The sequence below is a fragment of the Columba livia genome, chromosome 13 (assembly GCF_036013475.1).
Source record: "Columba livia isolate bColLiv1 breed racing homer chromosome 13, bColLiv1.pat.W.v2, whole genome shotgun sequence".
Lineage (NCBI taxonomy): Eukaryota > Metazoa > Chordata > Aves > Columbiformes > Columbidae > Columba > Columba livia.
This window is the reverse complement of record NC_088614.1, coordinates 12,987,083-13,006,889: the sequence shown is the minus strand read 5'-3', so window position 1 is coordinate 13,006,889 and position 19,807 is coordinate 12,987,083. Positions and strand designations below refer to the sequence as shown.

At 46.5% G+C, this 19,807-nt stretch overlaps 1 protein-coding gene across 6 annotated transcripts; it reads right to left on the bottom strand.

The window, feature by feature from the left end:
- Positions 1 to 288: 288 nt before the first annotated feature.
- Positions 289 to 18,600, bottom strand: KATNB1 (katanin regulatory subunit B1). 6 transcript variants are annotated; one of them, XM_065029223.1, is made up of 21 exons: positions 18,458 to 18,503; positions 18,293 to 18,325; positions 17,919 to 18,070; positions 15,051 to 15,181; positions 12,897 to 13,014; positions 11,085 to 11,185; positions 10,505 to 10,546; positions 9,734 to 9,817; positions 8,633 to 8,748; positions 8,050 to 8,121; positions 7,623 to 7,773; positions 7,003 to 7,190; positions 6,743 to 6,876; positions 5,902 to 5,952; positions 5,672 to 5,748; positions 4,902 to 5,021; positions 3,799 to 3,948; positions 3,394 to 3,470; positions 2,844 to 2,918; positions 2,011 to 2,127; positions 289 to 1,404 (listed from the first exon to the last, which is right to left on the bottom strand). In XM_065029223.1, exons 3-21 carry the CDS (start codon positions 17,956 to 17,958, stop codon positions 1,272 to 1,274), a joined length of 1,977 nt encoding a protein of 658 aa, XP_064885295.1. In that variant the 5' UTR covers positions 17,959 to 18,070; positions 18,293 to 18,325; positions 18,458 to 18,503; the 3' UTR covers positions 289 to 1,271. The 6 variants fall into 6 exon arrangements, with proteins under 6 accessions (XP_064885295.1, XP_064885297.1, XP_064885296.1 ...); XM_065029225.1 differs by having other exon boundaries at positions 6,743 to 6,873; positions 18,458 to 18,502; XM_065029224.1 differs by lacking the exon at positions 18,293 to 18,325 and having other exon boundaries at positions 6,743 to 6,873; positions 18,490 to 18,600.
- Positions 18,601 to 19,807: the final 1,207 nt, after the last annotated feature.

Here is a 19,807-nt window from a genome sequence, read left to right as displayed (position 1 = left end):
CAAGCGATGACACTGCTTTTTGGGCTGGAAACACCCCAGCAGAGTGAAACCTCCCCCAGGGTTTCAGCAGGCCAGCTGATGGAGTGCTGGCTCCCTGTCCTGCTCATCGTCTCCCCATTTTGCTCACTGCATCCACTTACTCACCGCAGCCTCCAGCAGGGCAGGTGAGAACAACCAGATTCCCTGTGGGACATGCAGGGAACAGCACCCTGCTTTCCCTGGACACTCCCAGCCACGAGCTGCGCCAAGATGAAGAATACTTCAAGACATTCAGGCATTTAACACAGCTTTAAAAAAAGAGTTACAAATCTTTTAATAAAATTCATTATAAGTTACAGTTTCCCGGAGGACAGGCTCCAGTGTATAAAATGGGAGACAGGCTGGGAGGAGCAGGGGAAGCACCAAGAGGAACCTCTTTCCCCACAGGAAAGAAGAAAGAGGGACAGAAAGGTTCTGACAGACATTTATTGGGGAAAAAGAAAACCTCTAAGAATGGTCCAGTGGGTGCAGAAAGACATTAGTCCATGTCCCTCTCTTCCTCCACCCTCCCAAATCCTCACCCACAAAGGTAAACACATACAACAAGTCCTGTTTAAGTCACATATATTAGCAGATCCAGGTAGAGCTCAGTTCCCAGCAACAGTGAAGACACCAGTTTTCTGTGGCCCGAGGTGCCAGCAAGGATTTTTGAGAAGCTAGGTGACATCTTCCTCTATATACAGGTCCTGGAGATTCCACAAGGCATGCTGGCACAGGGTCCTGGCTCACCTTTGATGAAGCCAGCCAAGGGGGCTGGTCCCACAGCACAGCTGGAGAAGTTCCTCTGCAGGGAACAAGCACTGCACCCCACAGCAGGATTTTGTGGGGTGCATGCTGCAGTCCTCAGCATGCTGCACAAAGACAGCGAGGCCAGGTGACAAGAACCGGCAGCACACATGGGTGAAGGAGGGGTGACAGGAGGTTCAGAGCCATCCCCATGAGGCCAGCAGAGAGACAGCAGCTGAGAGCTTGATGATGAGCTGAAACAAAGCTGCTTCCCTACAGAGGCTTCCCACCAGCCAGGTCCCTTCAGTCTGCACAGGCGTCTCCACTCAGGTACTTCATCCCGCCCATAAGGCACCAGGGCTGGGCAGGAAACCAGCCAGCGAGATTCCACTTCCCTGCCATGCTGTGGGGGGAAGACTGGACACAGGGAAAGAGGTGAAATCCAGCTGGAACAAGAGCAGAGGGAGCTTGGCCACCTGGGTTTGCACGTGAGGTGGTGACAGCTGTCACTCCAGGACAGCCATGAGGAGATGCAGTTCCCGGAAGGCACTACCATGGCGGCCGCTGAGCCCAGACTTGTTCTTGACGATGTTGCTGATGTTTTTCAGCTGCTTGTAGCACAGTTTGCATTTATGGAGCCTACAAGAAAAAAATGACAGCAGACACATCATGAATTCTCAGCTGCTCAAGAGATGTGCTTGTTCCTAGAGCGTCAAAGATGCAACTCAAGCAGGAGAGAAAACACAAGCCCTGCAAATGGCCTGGAAGAGGCTGAAACATGAGTATGGCTCTGCAGAAACACCCTGTATTCAGCCCACAGCCTGATGACACAGGAGAATGGCATGCACACAAAGGCTCTTTCACTCCTCTTTGCCCCTTTGCCAGTAAAGTCCAGGGAGGAAGGAGGTGCTGTTTTGGGAGGGCCAATTCTCAGAGCAGAGCTGCCCTGTGAATGAACTGGAAATCCAGGGCTTGGCTGACAACTCAGGTGTCTCGTGAGGGAGAGGTTGAAGCCACAGGGTGGCTTTACTCCTGACATACACACTTTGTTTCAGTATGACTCAAAACAGAGTGAGAGAGGGAAAAGCAGTCCTTGGTCTCTTTCTCAGAGCAGGAGGGTTTGGTGTTTGCAGACAAAAGGGAAGGCAAGCCCAGACTAGTATCAAAGCCCTGATGGTGGGAAGCAAAGCTCACCCACGAGAAAGGCTGGTTCAAAAAGAGAAAGAGCGGAGGTAAGTGCCTCACCTTTCCTCTCTGGTGATGTCCACTCCGACAGAAGGTGGTGCAGCAAGGATGTCTGTGATCAGTGGCAGGAATCTCTGGAGAATGAGTTTCAGGGAGGTGCAGCCAGTTTGCACATAACTGAAAAACAAACAGAGAATCAGGTCTCACTTGAATTTCATTCCTTTCCTCGCAGCACACGGTCCCGACTCACACCCAGCCACTGGGGATAACCTACACAAGCGGCCCATCTCCACCTCCTGGAATGGAGAGCAAGAGTCACACACCATCACGTCTTGTTTCCAGTCAAGACTGACACACTGAGCCCTTTCCAAAGGGCTGGCATATGCCCTGCTAAGTGGGACCCTTCTGCTGAAGAGCAGAGATGTCCTGCCAAGGGGATGAGGGGACATGGCAGGAGCCTCTCTCCCAGTAGGAAGGAAGGGAGAAACTATCTTAAAAGAGAGGTTGCATGGTTTTTCTGCCACCTAAGGATGAGGTTCAAAGCAATCTTCCAAATGACCCCATGGCTGTTGCAGGACCTCATTCCCATTGTCCCATGCCAAGAGTTTTGTAGTTCTACATCAATTTGACCCATCCTGGCTGCCAGAGCTTTCAATCCAACACAACCTTCACCAAACCTCAACATCCTGCTCTTCTTGCCCATGCATACTTTCAATACCTTTCCCCTGACACACTTGCCAATTCCATTGTTCTTTTCCAGGTGTCATATCAGCATTATACTCTATCCACTGTGATTTTTAAGGACTTTCTTTCAGCTAAAAAATACTCTGTGGAGCTCTTCTATCAATATCCACACTTTGTTCCCCAGGCACGCCATGTTCTTGGGACTTCACCTTTCATATTTGCTTTGGAGTAGTTTCTCTATCTGTGGCAGGACTATAGTACACAAATCCAGCTTCCAGAGAGACCTGAAAAGAAGATGACAGCTTCTGAGACCTGAGGCTGAGACTTTACTAGGCTGAGTTGACACAAATTATGCTTTCTGGGAAAAAAAAAAAAAAAAACAAAACAAATACACAACAACAACCAAAAAAAACAAACCCAAAACCACCACAACCAGGCACCAGCACCCAAGTTTACTAAGCAAGTTCACTGACTCCCTCTTGTGATAGAAAGTGGCAGGTTCTGATATATTTTGACTCAGTAGAATCACTTTATGAAACCCTAAGAATTCGATTTTCTTTGTGAGACACCATTTGCCTACAGTAAAGGTCCCATACAACTCCAGCAGCTACTGGCACTGCAGACTTGAAGATCTGACTAGGAGCAGATGCATGTCAGGCTGCCGTGGCCCCCTGGACACCAGGCAGGTACAATGCAGCTCCTGACACCCACCCAGATGGCCCTCAGGTATCCCAGGGGCTGCCCCTGACCAGGACTCACGCTTTTTGGTTGACAATATTCAAGAGGTCCACGACAACAGACAGATCGTTGATCGCCACTGCAGAGTCCACAGAGTTCTGAGAGAGAAAAAGAAGCTGTCTATGGCAAAGCTCAAACTGGTTTGACTAATGCAATTAATATGAAGTGCCACTTTTTAAAAACAAGGCAGAGGCAATGGGGAGTTGGCTAAGGAAGAGGAGATAACTCTCACATCAGAAAGTTTTCTCCATGTTTCTTTGTGACCATTCAACTGCAGGTGGGACACAGTGGCACCCTGTGGTGCACGCCTGGGGACAAAAGCTATGAGAACCCCCATTTTGTGTAAGAGGTGGAATTTGACGCCAGACAAGCCAAAGGAGCTGCTCAGCTGCCACTCATGAGCCTCAGGTATCTCCACATCCCTACCTTGATGTCACTGGTGCTCCAGACAGCCCGCACGGTGTCCAGATTCTTGTGGCGGCTGGTGAGTACCACACACATGGTCTCGTGGCCTTTCCTGATCTGGGACATGGCTTCCTCATCCACGAGCTCAGTCTGGCTTTGGTTTTTCACAGCCTGAAAGTACAGACACCAATGGAGGAGCATAACAGAGCTGGACGGCGCAGAAGGGCAGGAGCTTTCTCTGGCCTAGGTGAGAGCTGATTTTGGCACATAGAATGCCAGTAAATACTGCCTTCCTTGCAGATGTTTAATAAATATTTTGAAATGAAAATGCTCAATTTGTTCCAATTTCAGCTACTTCTCTTTTACCTCTTCTACTGCATCAATCACAAACACATTTGAAGCTTTGGAAAAACTCTCAAAATTGAAAAAAATTAAAACGCTTTCAAAACCAGTATGTTTTGATGAAAGCATGTTTTCATGCAAGCCCTGTTTATGTGCAATATTTATCTGAAATCAACAGATTTTATTACAAGCATAAATATTGCACAATTTATTAGACTCTCAATTTGATTTCTGCCAACACCATGCCAGAATCTCTCTTCTTCTACCCACATTTAGAGTCTGGGATCATAAGGATGCTCTGATCCTTCTCCCTTTTGGGTCAGGGAACACTCTCCTTAGCAAAGCCAAGAGGCCTCTTAAGACACAAGAGGGAAAGACTCTTTAAATAATTATGTGCAATGGCAGACACCAATTTTCTAAATGAATCACTGTCTAGCATGTGGAATCATTCGGTGTCTTGGTCTCATCCCTTGCTCTCTGCTTTGATAACACATTTTTCATGAGCGTGGATCAACACTGCTGTGTTCGCATCAGCCTCCTGTCAGTCGCAACGGGGGCTGGGTCCAGCTGCCCTGAGGTGCTAATGCCACAGGAACTGCACGTGAAAGCAGTGGGGAGGCAGGAGAAGCATCAAGTGAAGAGAGAGAGCAGGAGCTAACACGTTCTCATTTAGTACTGGGGTCTGCAGAAGCACCTAAGACATTTCTGCACCTCAGAGAACCCCCTTTCTGATACCATCCAACACAGACACCAGCTGGAAAGTTTTGTGCAGAGACACTTACTGGTAGAAAGTCAGAAGCCTTCAGGCCAATGGGCTCATTCCTGGCTGCAGGAATCACCGACGGCTCTGTTCTGGTCAAAGGAGTTGAGGAGGCGATTGGTGGCCTCTGAACTGGATCAGGCTGCAGGAGAAATTGGGATAAAAGCTCTCACAGCAACAATCAGGCCCTGGTCTGATGTTCTTTTTTTCCTGACCTGCGTTCTTACAGCATGGTCCTAATGCAGAAGCAGCCTCCAATTTGCTAGCAGAGGCAATAAACTATCTCTCAGGTACGCGTCAAGATATAATCAAGGTTTGCAAAGAACATGGAGATGCCCCAGCAGAAGTACCAAGTGCTGTTATTATCAGCATCTAAAATTAGGGCAATGGGGCATGGCCAGCCTGAAGGCAAAGAAGGAATTCTGAAGACACCAGTGTAATGTATCCTGGCCCATCAGCTACTTGTGATTTTGGCTACAAAACAGCCTCAGTTAAAGCACTTGCAGAAATCTGGCACTCTGTTCTCTTCAGAGTGTCTCAATTTTGAGATGCAAGGAGAAATACCCCTGCAAGTGTGTGAAGTGCACAAAACACAGAGCCGTTACCTGTTGGAGGCTTGACCTTCAGTTCTACTGCTTAGGTAAGACACGTGGCAGGACAAAGACTGGAGCTGCACTTTTACTGCTCTTCAGTGAAAGAATCAGCTTGATCAGAAATCTTAAAATCTCCAGCACTCACATATCTTTCAGAGCAGGTGCCTGAACAGCTATTAACAGATCATACAGTACGTACAAGTTCCTGCTTTGGCAGCGGGGTCTGGACATCCACAGCTGGGCTGGGCTTCACTGCTTCCCTCACAGTTACAAGCTCTACCAAGATGGAAAGAAATGGGAAAGCAGAAAGGATGAGTGCAAAGGTTCCATATAGCTAGACTACAAGTATTTGTTTCTGCAGACATGCAGCTCTCCCTGTTTTGAGGGCCATTAACCCCATTCTCACCAAAGGGTCATTTTCATACTCACCATCCTCCAGAGGGGCTGGAAAGGGCTCACTGTGTCGAGGAGGAGTTCGACCTACAGGAAGAGAGAAATAAAAAATAAGTGAAGGAGCATCCAAGGCTACAGATTAGCAATAGGTCAACCTTGGAGCTGGGAGATCAACAACTCCAGAGATTAGGGCAATCAGTGATATGGCAACCAGAGTTATTTCCTTCAGACCTTGATGCTTTCAGCCTTCACAGATGGGAGGGACAAAACTCACCCATGTACTTCACTGTTGCTGTGGAAGTGTGAAGCACAATAAAAAGCATCGTCAAACAAATTATATTAGAAAAAATTCACCTCCCAGTAAATTGATTTACATAAGTAAATCAAAATAATGATTATTAATTTCTTAGAAAGAGTATCTCATTTTTCTCATTTACATACAAATGAGATACAGGCATTGCACTATGCCTCCTAAACAACCATCTCTGCTTTAACAAAACATTGTGTGCTTTCTTCTTTAATGGAGGCTGCTGATTTTATACATATCAAAATTCAAAGCCGATAAAGATCCTGTAACACAGTAGCCCTTCCCAGTCAGGACAGGAAGGCAGCATGCTTACAATGGAGCTCTGGATTCTGAGCCAGGCTTTGAGCAGACATTGCTGCATCCTAGTAGAGGTGCCGCCTTCCAGCAGTTCACCAACATGATCCATGGTTTGGTGGCCAAGCATAGAATAGTAAATACAAGTTTTCTAAACTCTCCCAGTCAGAGGCAAAGCCTCTACTCTAGTAAGCCAAAGCTCACTTCTACTGAACCAGTTTAGTGCCTACAGCTCTAATCCAAACACTCAAAAGCACAATAAACCCTGGTACTGACAGATCGCATTCTTGGGCTGGAAGATCTCTTTGTAATCCTCCTGGTTCTGGATCTCAGCCCTTGATTCCTTCTCATCCCGGTCATCTTCGCTGCTGGGACTGCGCCTCTCGCTCTCCGAGTTGTGCTTCACTCTGCTGTGGAAAAAAAAGAGATGCTGTCAGGGCAAGTCACGCGGAGTCTGTTAGAGAGAGTGAGAACACTAAGTTCCTTGCATACAGCCTTAAAATCTTGAAATTCAACAAGCCAGCAGATTTCCTTACCTTTGTGGCTTGTTGCAGCTGGTGGAGGGCCTGTCATAGATGCGGCGAAGGGAGGACCCCATAGGGGTAGGCGACACAAGAGGCTCATCATCCCTGATCAGCCCATGAGGAACAGAACCCGACTTTGTGACTCGGTTGAGATCCACAACGAAGGAAGAGACCGTGCTTTGTGCAAAGGAACCTCCTATCTGCAAAGGCAAAAGGTCAAGATAATTCGCCAGGGGACAGGGTGTGCACCAGCCTTTTCGAGAGCAGGCACGACGGAAAGACCCTGAGCAACTGTGCTTGAGAATTTCTCAGTTCAGTGCTTTGGCTTTTTCAATCTGGAGCTGCCAATGTTTTATGAAAGGCTATGATAAAACTTTTGTCAATCATAGTTTCTAAATACTGGTCAAACCAAGCCCTAGCTCTTTCCTCCAGAAGCCAAAGAGGGAAAAAGCGAGCATGGTGCTGCTGAAAGCAAAAGAACACAAGATCTCTCTAAGTGCTGGGCATGTTGCAAGCCCTGGCCACTTATCATCTGAAATAAGCTTCAAGGTCAGAAAGCCTGCATAGAGGCAGGAGGATTTAATCTCATGTTTCACAGCCACTTTCCCCCCTCCTCAGGAGTAGTCACTTACCAGCTGGTTATTGCAGATAGATAAGTCAGCGACTCTTCCCCAGTTCACCAACACCACATCAAAACAGCGCTCTGGCTCCCAGCCGTATACACGCAGCGAATCCTGGAAGCCACTATACAAGCAGCAGCCATCTGGGTTGAAGAGCACACACCTGGGAGGAAGGCAGGTGGAAAGTTCGGCACAGCTTTCCAACATTGCTCAGTCCCATGAGAACCCCAGGGCTGGACCTCTGACTTCAGCAAACATCTCCAGCCCTGTTTCTAACATTCAACCTACCAACCTGGCACTCATCTGTGCAACCCGGTGGGCCTGTGCAACACCTCCAGCAGCCCAAACTTCTCCCCATTAAAGTCCCCCTTTCAGAAAATCCTCCCTTCACCCCCACTTTAGATTCTTGCTGTAGTGTACTGGGCAAGGACTAATATACCTGACAGGAGTAGCCTCCTCTTCAATACAGCTCACAACTTGAAACTTCTCCAAGTCCCAGAACCGAACAGTCCTGTACATACAACAAAACAAAAAACACTCATCCCTCTAGAAATCTGCTGTAGGATTCAGTATTGAAGTAACATGCTAACAGCTAGAATGACACTTGCTGTTTTGCGCATATGAAGAACCTACACAGAAGGCCAGTCTAGCTCAGATCTGTGAATCCAGCCACAGATACTGAAAGGATCTAGATACGGATCGGTATTTAGAGCTGACCCAGAGCTAAGAGGACTCTCTGCCAGCTGAGCAGGACTGCTCACTGTTCAGACAGGTTGTCAGCTGGATCAGTGAGATGCTTGAGGCTATCATGCTGTTTTCTAACATGGCAGAAGGTGTTTTGGATGAGAAAGCTAGATCTCCACATTCTGCACAGCCCAGATGTGCCGCTGGCTGGATGCCAGGCTCTTGCAATGGCAGGTTTGAGTTGTATGACATTCTGATTTTCTGCATTCTAAAAGGAAAGGCATTGGGAAAGAGAACCAACACATAAAATTCCCTTCTTTCTCCTTCCCTTTATGTACCTGTCAGAGCTGCCAGAAGCCAAAAGGTATTCATTGGGATGGAATTCAACAACGTTTACTGGGCCGGTATGTCCTGTAAATTCAAACATTATCTTCCCAGCAGCCAGATCCCACAGCTGGAAGAAGGACAGAACAGAAACACTCTTGAAAACATTTAATGTTAGAAAACTCAAATACAAAAGGATTTCCTTGCACTGGCAACCTTCTAAAGCTTCTCTCCATCCAAGAACAGACTCAAGTTTGTCAGAGAAAGCAATGACCACGAAAGGAGTTCCATCCCAGTCTCTAAGGCTGTATATTTTTCTTCTTATTTTTTTCTGGCATTCTTTTTTAAATTTTCCACGTATTTTGTACCCTAGAAGTTTCTGGTTTATATTTAGAGACACAGACAAAATACAGCAGTTCCACCTGATACCACATATTCTATCTCAAAAGCACACACACAAAAATCCAAAAGCTCTGAAGCCCTTAGCAATCAATTCTTCCTGTGCTCTAGTCTCTACTGAAAAAATCCTGAGTGAAATATCTGTTTATTTCATGTGAAGATGAACACAAAAACCAGTCCTTCACCCCACATTCCTCCATACCTCATCTGAAACAACTGAAGTCATTACTTCAGTCAACACTTTTCTGAATTCCTTCTCTTGCTCCACTCAGTCCTGACAGCAATTTTCAAACTGATCATCATGCACAAAATGTATGATAAACACACTCCTACTGAATTAACTGAGCAGAGCCAGAAATCGGTATGGCAAAGCAATATGCTGTGGAAAACTCACTCTTTTAAGACTTACTGAGACAACCAATGCCAGTGTTCAGATATAACAATGCCACCACCATCAAAACTTGAACCTTTTTATGCATAGTGCCAAGGTGTCTGCTGGATAAGTGCATTTCAACACCTGCAGCTCTTTTCTGGATGTTGTGGGCCGCTGGACATGAACGTCATAAACACACTGGTCCCTGCAAAGCCACAGGGCTCAGCCAGCTGCTAATGAAGTAAATTTGTTTATGAGGGAGTTCTGGTAATGCCTGGTAAAAAGACAACCCCAGCATTCCTACATGCCACGAGTACATAAGGAGAGCGTCACAATAAATTACCTTTACAGTGTGATCATCAGCAGCAGAGGCTAACCACTTCCCATCAGGACTAAAGCGGAGACATCGAACTGCTTCTGTGTGACCCTGAAGTGAGAGAAACAAGCAGTATTTTTCCCTCCTTCCTTTAGAGACAGAATTATTGCTTTCATCTCTCAATCCTACAAAATTTAATAAAATAAAATCAAGTAACTGTTTCACAGACTCCTCAGTTTGCCAGAACACTAAACACTTCCCTCAAGAGACAGACCCATCCACACTAAATGGGTGTAATAATCCTTCTCATCTAGACATTTCTGGCATCTGTTTAAGCATGCTAAATACAGATCTAGCTTAATTAATAAGAATCTATTTTAAATTACACAGATGTATGGTTGGTCAGAAGCGTTGTGCCATTAAGTTGGTTTCTAAATGAAATTATTATACAGCAAGTTCTTTGGGTAGAAAGAGGCCCCAAGAATACAATCATCTTGGTGGAGTGATGACTTGCATGGTAATATCAGTCCCAGTACACAGAAGCACTCATGGACACGCTCCTACCCCCACGGAAGCCAATCAGACTATAGTACGTTAACTCCTATGATATTCATGTCATATTCCTGTACAGTTCACAGAGGCCTGCAGAGGTTTCCCAGGCCACTTCACAAATCATGCAGATCTCTTATGCTGAAAAACTAGGAGGTTAATTGTACATAATCACTTTAAGGTTTGCTCACAAGTCCTTGACAGAAATCTTTCTCCCCTCTCCACCTGAAAACTAATGAAGCATTTTACCTTGTACCTGAAGACACAGCCTTTTCTTCTCACATCCCAGAGCTACAGGGAAGAAAAGCAAACACAAGATATACTTAGAGCATTATGTGGGGAACCCAAGAGTCCCATCAGAACAAGAGCTCTCCCTGTCATCAAGCTGATAAACACTGCAGAACAAAAACACCGAAGGGGCTGCTGAACCCCTGTTTGCTTCAGGGGTGATTCCTTACCTAAATCTCCAAGCGCAAACCACTTCTGTAAGGTATTTCTTACTACAAAAGCTCAGTTCCTACAGCCAAATACCAGCCTGATGAAGCAGATGCAATCTACAGCAATCAGGACATCTGCGCTTGCTGACACCAGGTCTCGGCTGGCACCTAACACAGAGCCACATTCCACAACAGAGGAGTCACACTCATGAGCCACCACTGAAAACACAGCCACAAATTTCACAAGCGCTAGCGAACACACCCACCCACGCACACGGAAACGATGGTGTACAGCATCTACTAACAGCTTGGCACAAAACACGTTCTGGCGCTCTTCAAAACAAAGTTACTGCAGGTAAAGAAGGCAACCACTAGAGGAAGGTGGGTTTTACCTTAATGTTCGTGTCCAAAGAGCCAGATGCCACAAAGCTTCCAAAAGGATGGAAATCAAGGCTGCAGATATTCGCTTTGTGACCCAGTAAGGTACGAAGAACTGGGAAAAGGAGGAGAAGAGCAGGGAAAAGGAATAGGGAACAAATATTCAGTGGTTCATTTCACCCAAACCACAGCCAGAAGTTTAGCCGTACTATCATCACAAGGTAATACAACATATATTAGACATGCTAACATATCATTTATTTATCTGTATACATTATTTTATGGAAATGTTTCTGACTTTACCCTTGCAATGCAACAAAACAGCAATAGAGGGCTCTTGTTCAATGATCCTATTGAAATTTCTGTCCTTGGGTGTGGAAACTATGAATAAAACTCTAAGGACTCTAAAAAAGCCACATTTTGAGGCAGCTGTGAGGCAGTTGCACTTGTTATAAAGAGAGCAAAATGGGGGAGGTGGTGGGGGAGTGGAAACACAGTTTTAGCCAGAAGTGAAAGGGACATTGGATTGCCTGCATGGTTCACCTTGCAGCTATCAGACAGATCCTTTCCTGTGACTCTGCTCCCCCATCCAGGCACAAGCCTGACATTCACCTCTTACGTTCCAATATTCGCCCTGGATCCCTTCAATTGCCCCTTGCAAGAATCATTCCAAGGACCAGGAAAGGACGCTTAGGTGGCAGGAGATAAAGATATTATCACTGTGTTTCAGCAAGTCATCATCCAAGTAACACCCCGGTAATTCTGGAAACCAGAAGGGACCAGTAGAACGGGTACACCATATCTCAGAGCACAGATGAATGCAGAACTCAAATTTGAGGAAGAAAAATGGCTCAGACAATAACACGGGCAACTTCTCTCCATCATCTGGGACAGTCTGGTGATTCCCCTGCCAGAAATCAGCTCTTGAGCCAGACCTGGAATGGTCATTTGCCCAGACGCTGGCTCATGGGTCCCCTAACAAATTTAGTCAGATCAGTTTTCTTCACTGGTAAAGCAAAGCTATTTTATAACTGAACTGATTCTAACTGTCTGAATGACAAAAAGTGCTTTTTATTATTTATGCCACCTGCTGTCTGCCTTCTTAGCAAGTGTAAGTCTATTTTTAATACACATTCTTTCTATGAACAAGCAGCAACCTATAAGAAATATTCAGTCATTTCACAGTATTCCTGCTGGAATGGACTCAAGTGATTCATGATACTTTTGCAAACTTATTCTAGGATTTCAGAAAAACGCAATAAATAAAACATGACTAAACAGTTGGCCTTTAAAGGAACAACACTTAATGAGTTCATAGCTTTTAAAATTTATTAAAATTAGGTCTTTGTCTATTTATATGGTCATGCAAGAGCAGAAGAGGAAAAAAAGAACCTAAGAAGAGATCAGCAAGTGGGGGATTCCTGGACTTCTGCAGAATCTAATATACTTAAAACTTCCAATCTGATTTTGGAGTTTTAAGCTGAGACTCTGAATACAAATTCTACATACCTAGTTATTCTGTACATACATGGAAACTCATCAGAAATACAGATTTCAACACTCTCAGGTCAAAACCCTAGAAACTAGTTCCTTATATCAATGTCTGCAACACACGTACAAATTTCTGGTCAAGCGTGCATACACAGCTCTACAGTCTCAACAGAAGTGTGGAAAAGCCCTCTAAGGGGGCTGGAAATTAAGATGACAGCAATGCCAGGCTCCTGTTCCTTCTTAAGTAAGGAACCTTCTGGGTCTGCATAGATACTAAGCATAATTATATTCCAAAAAGCACGCATTAACAGAGATGAAAACTCAGGGAAACATACTTTTGGCAGCTTCCAGGTCCCAAACTCGAATGGACCCTGACTGGGATCCTGCAACAATGAGTTTCTCATTCATATTGATCTGCAGGCTCTCAATGGGTGTTGTGTGGCCTGTCAAGCTCTGAAAAGAAAACCATAAGTCACAATTAACAGCTACTGACACAGTCCTGTCCACAACAGCATCGTTCATATTCAACTGGTAACTAAAGCGTTCAGCCATGAGCCAGGACCACCTGGTTGTGCCACTGGTCCTTTTTCCTCATCAGTTACCCAGTACGGTAGAGTATCCTAAAGACCATCACTGCATATAGCACCGTGCACGTATTTTCCATGTTATCCCACTTTCTGGGGCACACTGACTAATTTTTAAAGGATGTATCAACAGAGACGTGGGTAGTTAAACATGAGGTGCAGACGCCCAGACAAGATTGACACACGCTTACATTATAAAAATTATGCTGTGCAAGCGCAATGGCACAGTTATTTGCTCTAAATGTGTCACGTAAGTGTCATGAACTGGCTACAAAATCAAAGCAAGAGCAAAAGCAGGGATACTTTGAAACCCTCACACCAGCAAGGAGCCATATGTTGCTGCCAGCAATGCGTGTCACAGTGATAACATGGTGCTATTACCAAAGTATTAACTTGAGGCATAAGGTAGTAATTCACATGTATACAGCTCCTTTCACCCTTAAGCATCTAAAAGCTCACAAACTACATAAATATTTTGAAAAGGACAGTATTTAATTAAAATACAAGAATATTTAAAACTAGCTCTAGAAAAACCAATACCACTATTGTAGGCTTTTTGCTTGTCAATTAAGTGATATTTTATGCTTTACACCATCCTCAAGCAGGTTTTTTCAGACAGGTAAGCTAGCTCTGTGCCGCCCACACACATACAGGGGCTGGGAACGCTGGCCAAAAGCCGCCTGTTCTGATGGGGCTTCCTTAGGATTTCAAATGCAACTGAAATCGTCCACATACAGCTGCAACTGTCACTGCGTAGTGAGAAACAGAGCTCACACTTCAACCCAGTCACAATGCTACTTGAGAAGTTCTTCTTCTTCTGTCTTCCCCAACACAGGTATCCTAACAATGTAAACACTAAAGGTGAATTTCAGAGGACAAAATATATAGCATAAGCCCAAAAAACAAGATTCTTTCGATATATAAGAGTTGCACAAGTCCTCAGCAGCTCCAGTCAGTCCTGCCTCTCAGAAACACCACCTTCTAATGTCCGTGGGTCCCAGCAAGGACAGGAGAGCTACAGCTCTGCTCCCACAGAAAGGGAACTGAGTCATTTAGTCCTTCGGCCTTCCATCTCATGGAAGGAAATACTCTGGTTTCAAGCTACTGTCATGCCACCACCAAGGGCCTAGAAAGCTTCACCACGCTAGGCGAGAAGCACAGCACTGCCAAAGGTGAACTTCTGCACCCATTTCAACCTCTTTATACTTGACCTTAGTAAATGAAGACAAAAATAAAGCACACACATTCTCCTTTTAGTCTTTTTTGGCCTTACTTTCCTGATTTCTTCCTCACATGGTTCACACTGGCTAGAGAAACACCTTCCGTAACACAAGATTATTGTTGTGTTAATTAAACAAGTGACACTTGCTGAAGATGGTTTTCCACAACATCAACTCAAAGCAAGAGCAATGCAGGACAGACATCTGTTAAATATATTTATGGCACACTTTGTGATCACTCCTGGGGTGACCTTGCTCTTTCTCACACACTGAGCCCAGCATTACTCTTCCCCAGCCTACTGACACGTTAGCAAACTATTCTGACAAACTTCGTGCTGACCGTTAGTGACTGCGGGACAGGCGGGAGCTCATCCTGCTGGGGATGTTTCCTGCTATGAGGCCAATCTCCAGGATAAAAAAATGGCCCCTGTAGCTCACACTATAAATCTAGCTGATCCTGTACAAAACTCTGCATTGCAACCCCAGATTCTCTCTGCAGCAGCGGTTTCACCACTTACTGAATTCTGCCTTTAGCCAGAATCCAGTCACTCAGCTTTGTGTTGATAAACTCTATTGACAAGTCCCACAGGCTACCACCCAACAATCTTTCTCCTCATTCTCCACACCCCATACCTCAGAATTAATATTCCCACCCCCCAAAAGCTGAAAACAGGCCTGTTCTTACCATGATGCAGTTGGGCTTGTTAACTGACCATATGTTGACCCGACAGTCATCTCCTCCAGTTGCCAGCAGCCGGCCTGAACTTTTTCCCAGTACTAATGAGGACACATTGCTGCTGTGAGCCGTGATCTCTTCTGCACAAAACAAAGCAAACTGTTAGTACAGACCAGTATTAACAGTTTTCATCCCATCCCTCCCAAAGGGCTAAAAAAATATTCTTCCAGAAAACTTTGCAGTTTCCACTGGCCAAGCTGCAGCAGCCCACTGTTCAGATAAGAAGTCACAGCATTATCTTGCTCAAAACAGTCCTTCTTGGCTCTGCCTGCTGTACTTAAGACATTTGCTGACCAAGCTTCACAAGGCCAGTGCTCATGTGGCTCACAAAAAGCATCTTCTCTCTCTAGCAGAAGCTCAGTGGCTTTTAAAGATTTGCTCGACTGCAGCAACCTGCTCCCAGAAGCTGCTTTCCCTTCGGTACCTGGGTGGGTCTCAGTGAGCTGAGCTGTCTTAGAAGCTGCAATAATATACAGCAGCCAGAGTGATCTAGCAGAAAGCCCCTTAATACTGTTCGAGAAAGCAGCAGCAGACTGTCTAACCCAAGAGGAACTGACAGGTTAGCAGCAGTACAGTTTGCTACCTTATACAGGAAAAAAAAGTCAGACTCAGCAGCGGGGATAGGTGGAGCTCCTTTCACTGAGCTTTGGCAGAGGCTTTGCTATGTTCTCACTATGTAACACAGGTGAAACTTCGCAATGCACAGTGCAAAACTGTGATAGAGGAAGGACGAATATATATCTGAAAGGGCACAAAAGAACAAAGGCAATTGATACTAAAAGACTGTTAAAAAACTGGGGGCTGAGGGGAAGCTCTGACACTGAGAGGAGTTCACAATGCCAGAACTCCAAGGAACCTAATCATAAAGAAATAAGTTTGGGGCAAAAGAGAAGCCAAATGAGCATCTTCACTTAGACATCCGATTTTCACAGTGGATTTTTAAATCCCCTCCAGTTTTCAGTCAGGGATTTTGGCAGATGTATTTACCAATTTCTTCCTCTTTCAGTTTACTTCTTTCAAAGTTCATGGGATTTGCATGCCTAATAGTTATGAAACTGGTTTGTAAAAAGGCTCAGTACCAATCAATTCAGCTTTATTTCAGATTGTTTTGGTGGGAGGAGCAATTTGATCTTTTTACACACAACAGTAATCCAAAAGGATATTAGACAGCTGCAATAATAATTACAGGTACTTTGATCTCAAACTCTCAGAGTGCTTTTTCAAAAGCAAAACTGCGCAACTTTCACTTTAGCTGAAGAAACACCTTTCAAATTACAAAGGTAACTGGATCATAAATTACATGAGAAAGGCAAATCTGAAAATACGCTTGTATTGTGTTGAAAGACCTATCTTCCATGTGACAATACTAAAGTATGCATGTATACACAGACTTGAAGGTAACAAACAGCACAATTAGCATTAACAGACCAACTCACTGATGCTGAGCATTGCTGCTGAAATGAGTGCGTCAGCAGCGCCGCTTTTTTCCTCCTCTTGATTTCATTCTTAATAATATATTGTAAGTTTAAAAGTCATTGCTGAAGCATTCAGCCTTCCATTCCTAAAAGCCAGGTTATAACCTGATGCCAGCCTTGGCGAGATAGTGTCATCCTCGCCCTCGGTGAAGCACCAATTTCCTTAAACCCACAATTTTTTTTTAAGGGCATATTCATCACCAGATATCACCCACTAACTCAGTAATACTAAGCTCCTAATTAGCATTGCTGAAACATTTCTAACACTCAGAACACCTCTTGCTCTAAAGAGGATGCTAAGATGGGGCAGAGCCTAGCAAAAATTAAGATCAAGGACTTCTCCCCACTCCAAGAGCACAGAGATTGATCTACTTCCAGCTTTTCCTACAACTGGAGTTTCAAGGATGGGAAGATAACATAGCAAAGTGGCTTTCTGCTCAAAAACATATGAAATTACTAACTTGATTATCTCAGCTCCCTCAATGCATCACTAGTCAAGAATACTGCATTTCTGTCATCCAATTTCTGGACCTCAAGTCACTGGTGTGAACTGTGGGGTTGTCCTGTGCAGAGACAGGAGCTGGACTCAATGATCCTTGCAGGTCCCTTCCAACTCAGGACATTCTATGATCCTATGGTCTAAAGCTCACACTTCTGAACAACAGACACCTTCCCATTGCTTCTAAGCATTCCTCAACAGCCCCTATGAAATTACTCATCAGTGACCAGTGAAGCAGCTGGAAATAGACAGTCAGCAACTGTGTACTGCTCCTTCCGAGGAAAAATCATGGATGTAAAAGTAGCAGATTCTCACAGCCTCTTACAAAGTTATTTCAAGAGAATAAGACATATAGGCCCTGCCAAGGTCACCTCATCTCTCCTCCAGTAAAGAGCTCAGTGCACCTTCTGTAACAAGTGAGCAGTGATGAAGGACAACGCCAAAGGGGCTCACCTGGCACTGACGGAACTCCCCACTGCACCCTGGGCTCGGAAGGGGTTTCCCATCACTCCCTAGGTTTTCCCTGTGCTACATTAGAGTCATGTGGGGCTGGCTAGAAATTTAGGGTAGCATTATGGCAACTAATCAGAAAAAATACAGGCCGTGACTCTTTGAAAACAGCAATGACATGGCCCTGTGCTATTCCACTATGCTGCTATGTTTTCAGAAAGAATTTCTAAGCGTTAAAAACTACAGTCAGCAACTTGGAAAGAGGGTCAGGGCACCCACACCCGAGGCAGGGATTAGCTGGTTCCTATCACAAACAGCCTCTGCCGCCCCGCTGCCAGCTGGGAGCCCTCCCCCGCCCTCCCCCGGGAGCACAGCCCGGCAAGCGACACTCACGCAGCTTCCATGCCGTCTTGGTGGTGGCGGCCACAGCCATGTCTCAGCGCGGCGCCTTCCTGCTCCCAGTGAGGCTCCACCGCCGCGTCCTACCACCGCCGAGCCATCCGCCCGAGCGCCCTCAGGACCTGCTCCTCACCCGCGTCCCCGCCCTGGAGGCAAAAAAAGAAACGCCGGGATTACGGCGACGCCCCCACCACGCCAGGGAGCGGGAAGGCCGCGCTGAGGGGGCAGTGGCTCAACCCGCCGCCCGGCCCGGTAGCACCGCGGGGCGCGGCCTCACCGCTGCCGACCATCACGGTAGCGACGGGCCAGCGGGGCGCCCTGCGGGCGGGGCCGGGAGGGAAGCGCTCCCTAGGCCGCTGCAGCCTCACCGGGCGATGAGGAGCAGCGAGCGGCGGCTGGAGCTGCCGGGAGGGGACTCTTGCACGTTGGTGGTGGCAGCGGCGCTCGACGGGGCTTGCTCGGCCGCCCCGGTTCTATCGGCGGCGGCTCCGGTAGCACCGGACCCCCCCACCCCCTCCCCCCCCCAGCAGCACCGCCGCCTGACAACCGGACCCTCACGACAAACCTCGGCCAGGCCCCGCCCCCGCCCGGCCGCCGCCAATCAGAGCCAGGGCCTCCGGCCAATCCCCGGTGCCACCGAGCCCCGCCGTGCACGAACTGTGCAGTTGCCCGGTTTCCACCCGCGTCTCTACCAATAGGAACTGAGGGAGGGGCGGTTGCCTTAGCGACCGCAGAGCGGCTGGCCATTCGCAACGCAGCTTCTTGGCGGAGCCTTTCAAGCACGGCCAATCAGAGGGGCGGCGCGCTGGAGCCGCGGGGCCGGCCTGAGGGGCGGTGTCGGGGAGCGGGGCCGGTGCTGCCGCTGTTCGGCGGGCGGGGAGGCGGCAGCGGCCGCTCGGCCTGGAGCTGCCGTGGGACAGCCCTGGCACCTGCACCTCTGACCCCAGCAAGCCGGGCCCGCCGAGAGCTCAGGTCATTTTTCCTCCCGGAGCCGTCCGACTGAGATGCAATCAAGCAGCTTCTGCACTTCCATCCCCATCACTCAGGACAATTACTCCATCAAAAGCAGCAATCAAATTAGTTTGATGCTAGTCCTCGATAACATTATTAGTGGATTTTTTGGCAGCTGCTATGTCCCTAGTGCCTGTAAAAGGATTTTTAAATTAATTTGTTCTGATGTCTTCTTCTGGTGTTGAATTAATGCTGAAGAGTTCATAACCACAGGCTGACTCGCTCCTGTTTAAATTGCTTTCTGTTTAGATACCTTGGCGTTTCCTTTCTCCCCCGTTTCCTGAGGTCACTCAGTCCTTCAGCAGTTTATGGTCCTTGTGATTTGGAAATGGTTTTGGCTGGTTCCTGAAAGCCCTGATGTTCCTGAGCTTTCTATTATACTGGCCTATCTATGCCAGGCCATCACATTAGCCAAGTGTTGAAAGAGGGATGCAGAGCTCTCAGAAATGGTGTGAAATACACTGCTGCTGTGCCGAATGGCTTGGAACAGAATGTTCTGTTGTGAAACATCTCAAAGCCCCAAAACTGGGAGCTGGAGGCCTGGGCAGACATGGGGATGTGCTGTGGTGGGTGTCAAACACGCTGAATTCTCGGCTCTCGGCTTCTGAGCCCAAGTGACACCTAAAGTAACAGACTCTCTATAAGGGTAATTTGGTATATTTTAATAACCTAGGATATTCAGATTAGCCACAATGAGTTACAGTGGCTTCTGATTTTAACACTGTGTTTGTTCACTTCTTGAAATGCAACAGAAACAACACAAGAGAAAATTACTCTTGCAATAGAATAGGCAATTGCAAGGGGTTTCTCTGTAAAAGCCCTTTAGTGTATCTACTACACTTAAAATGGACAGATACCACAAACCAAGGAGA

What these genes read in the sequence shown, in the direction of transcription:
- KATNB1 (XM_065029220.1), bottom strand. Translation starts at nt 17,958, where the DNA reads ATGGCTGTGGCCGCCACCACCAAGACGGCATGGAAGCTGC. An exon ending in CTTTGGACACGAACATTAAG is followed by an intron (nt 10,547 to 11,084) that starts GTAAAACCCACC and finishes TCTTCCCTGTAG; the next exon opens with CTCTGGGATGTGAGAAGAAA. An exon ending in GACATCACCAGAGAGGAAAG is followed by an intron (nt 1,405 to 2,010) that starts GTGAGGCACTTA and finishes TTTTTCTTGTAG; the next exon opens with GCTCCATAAATGCAAACTGT.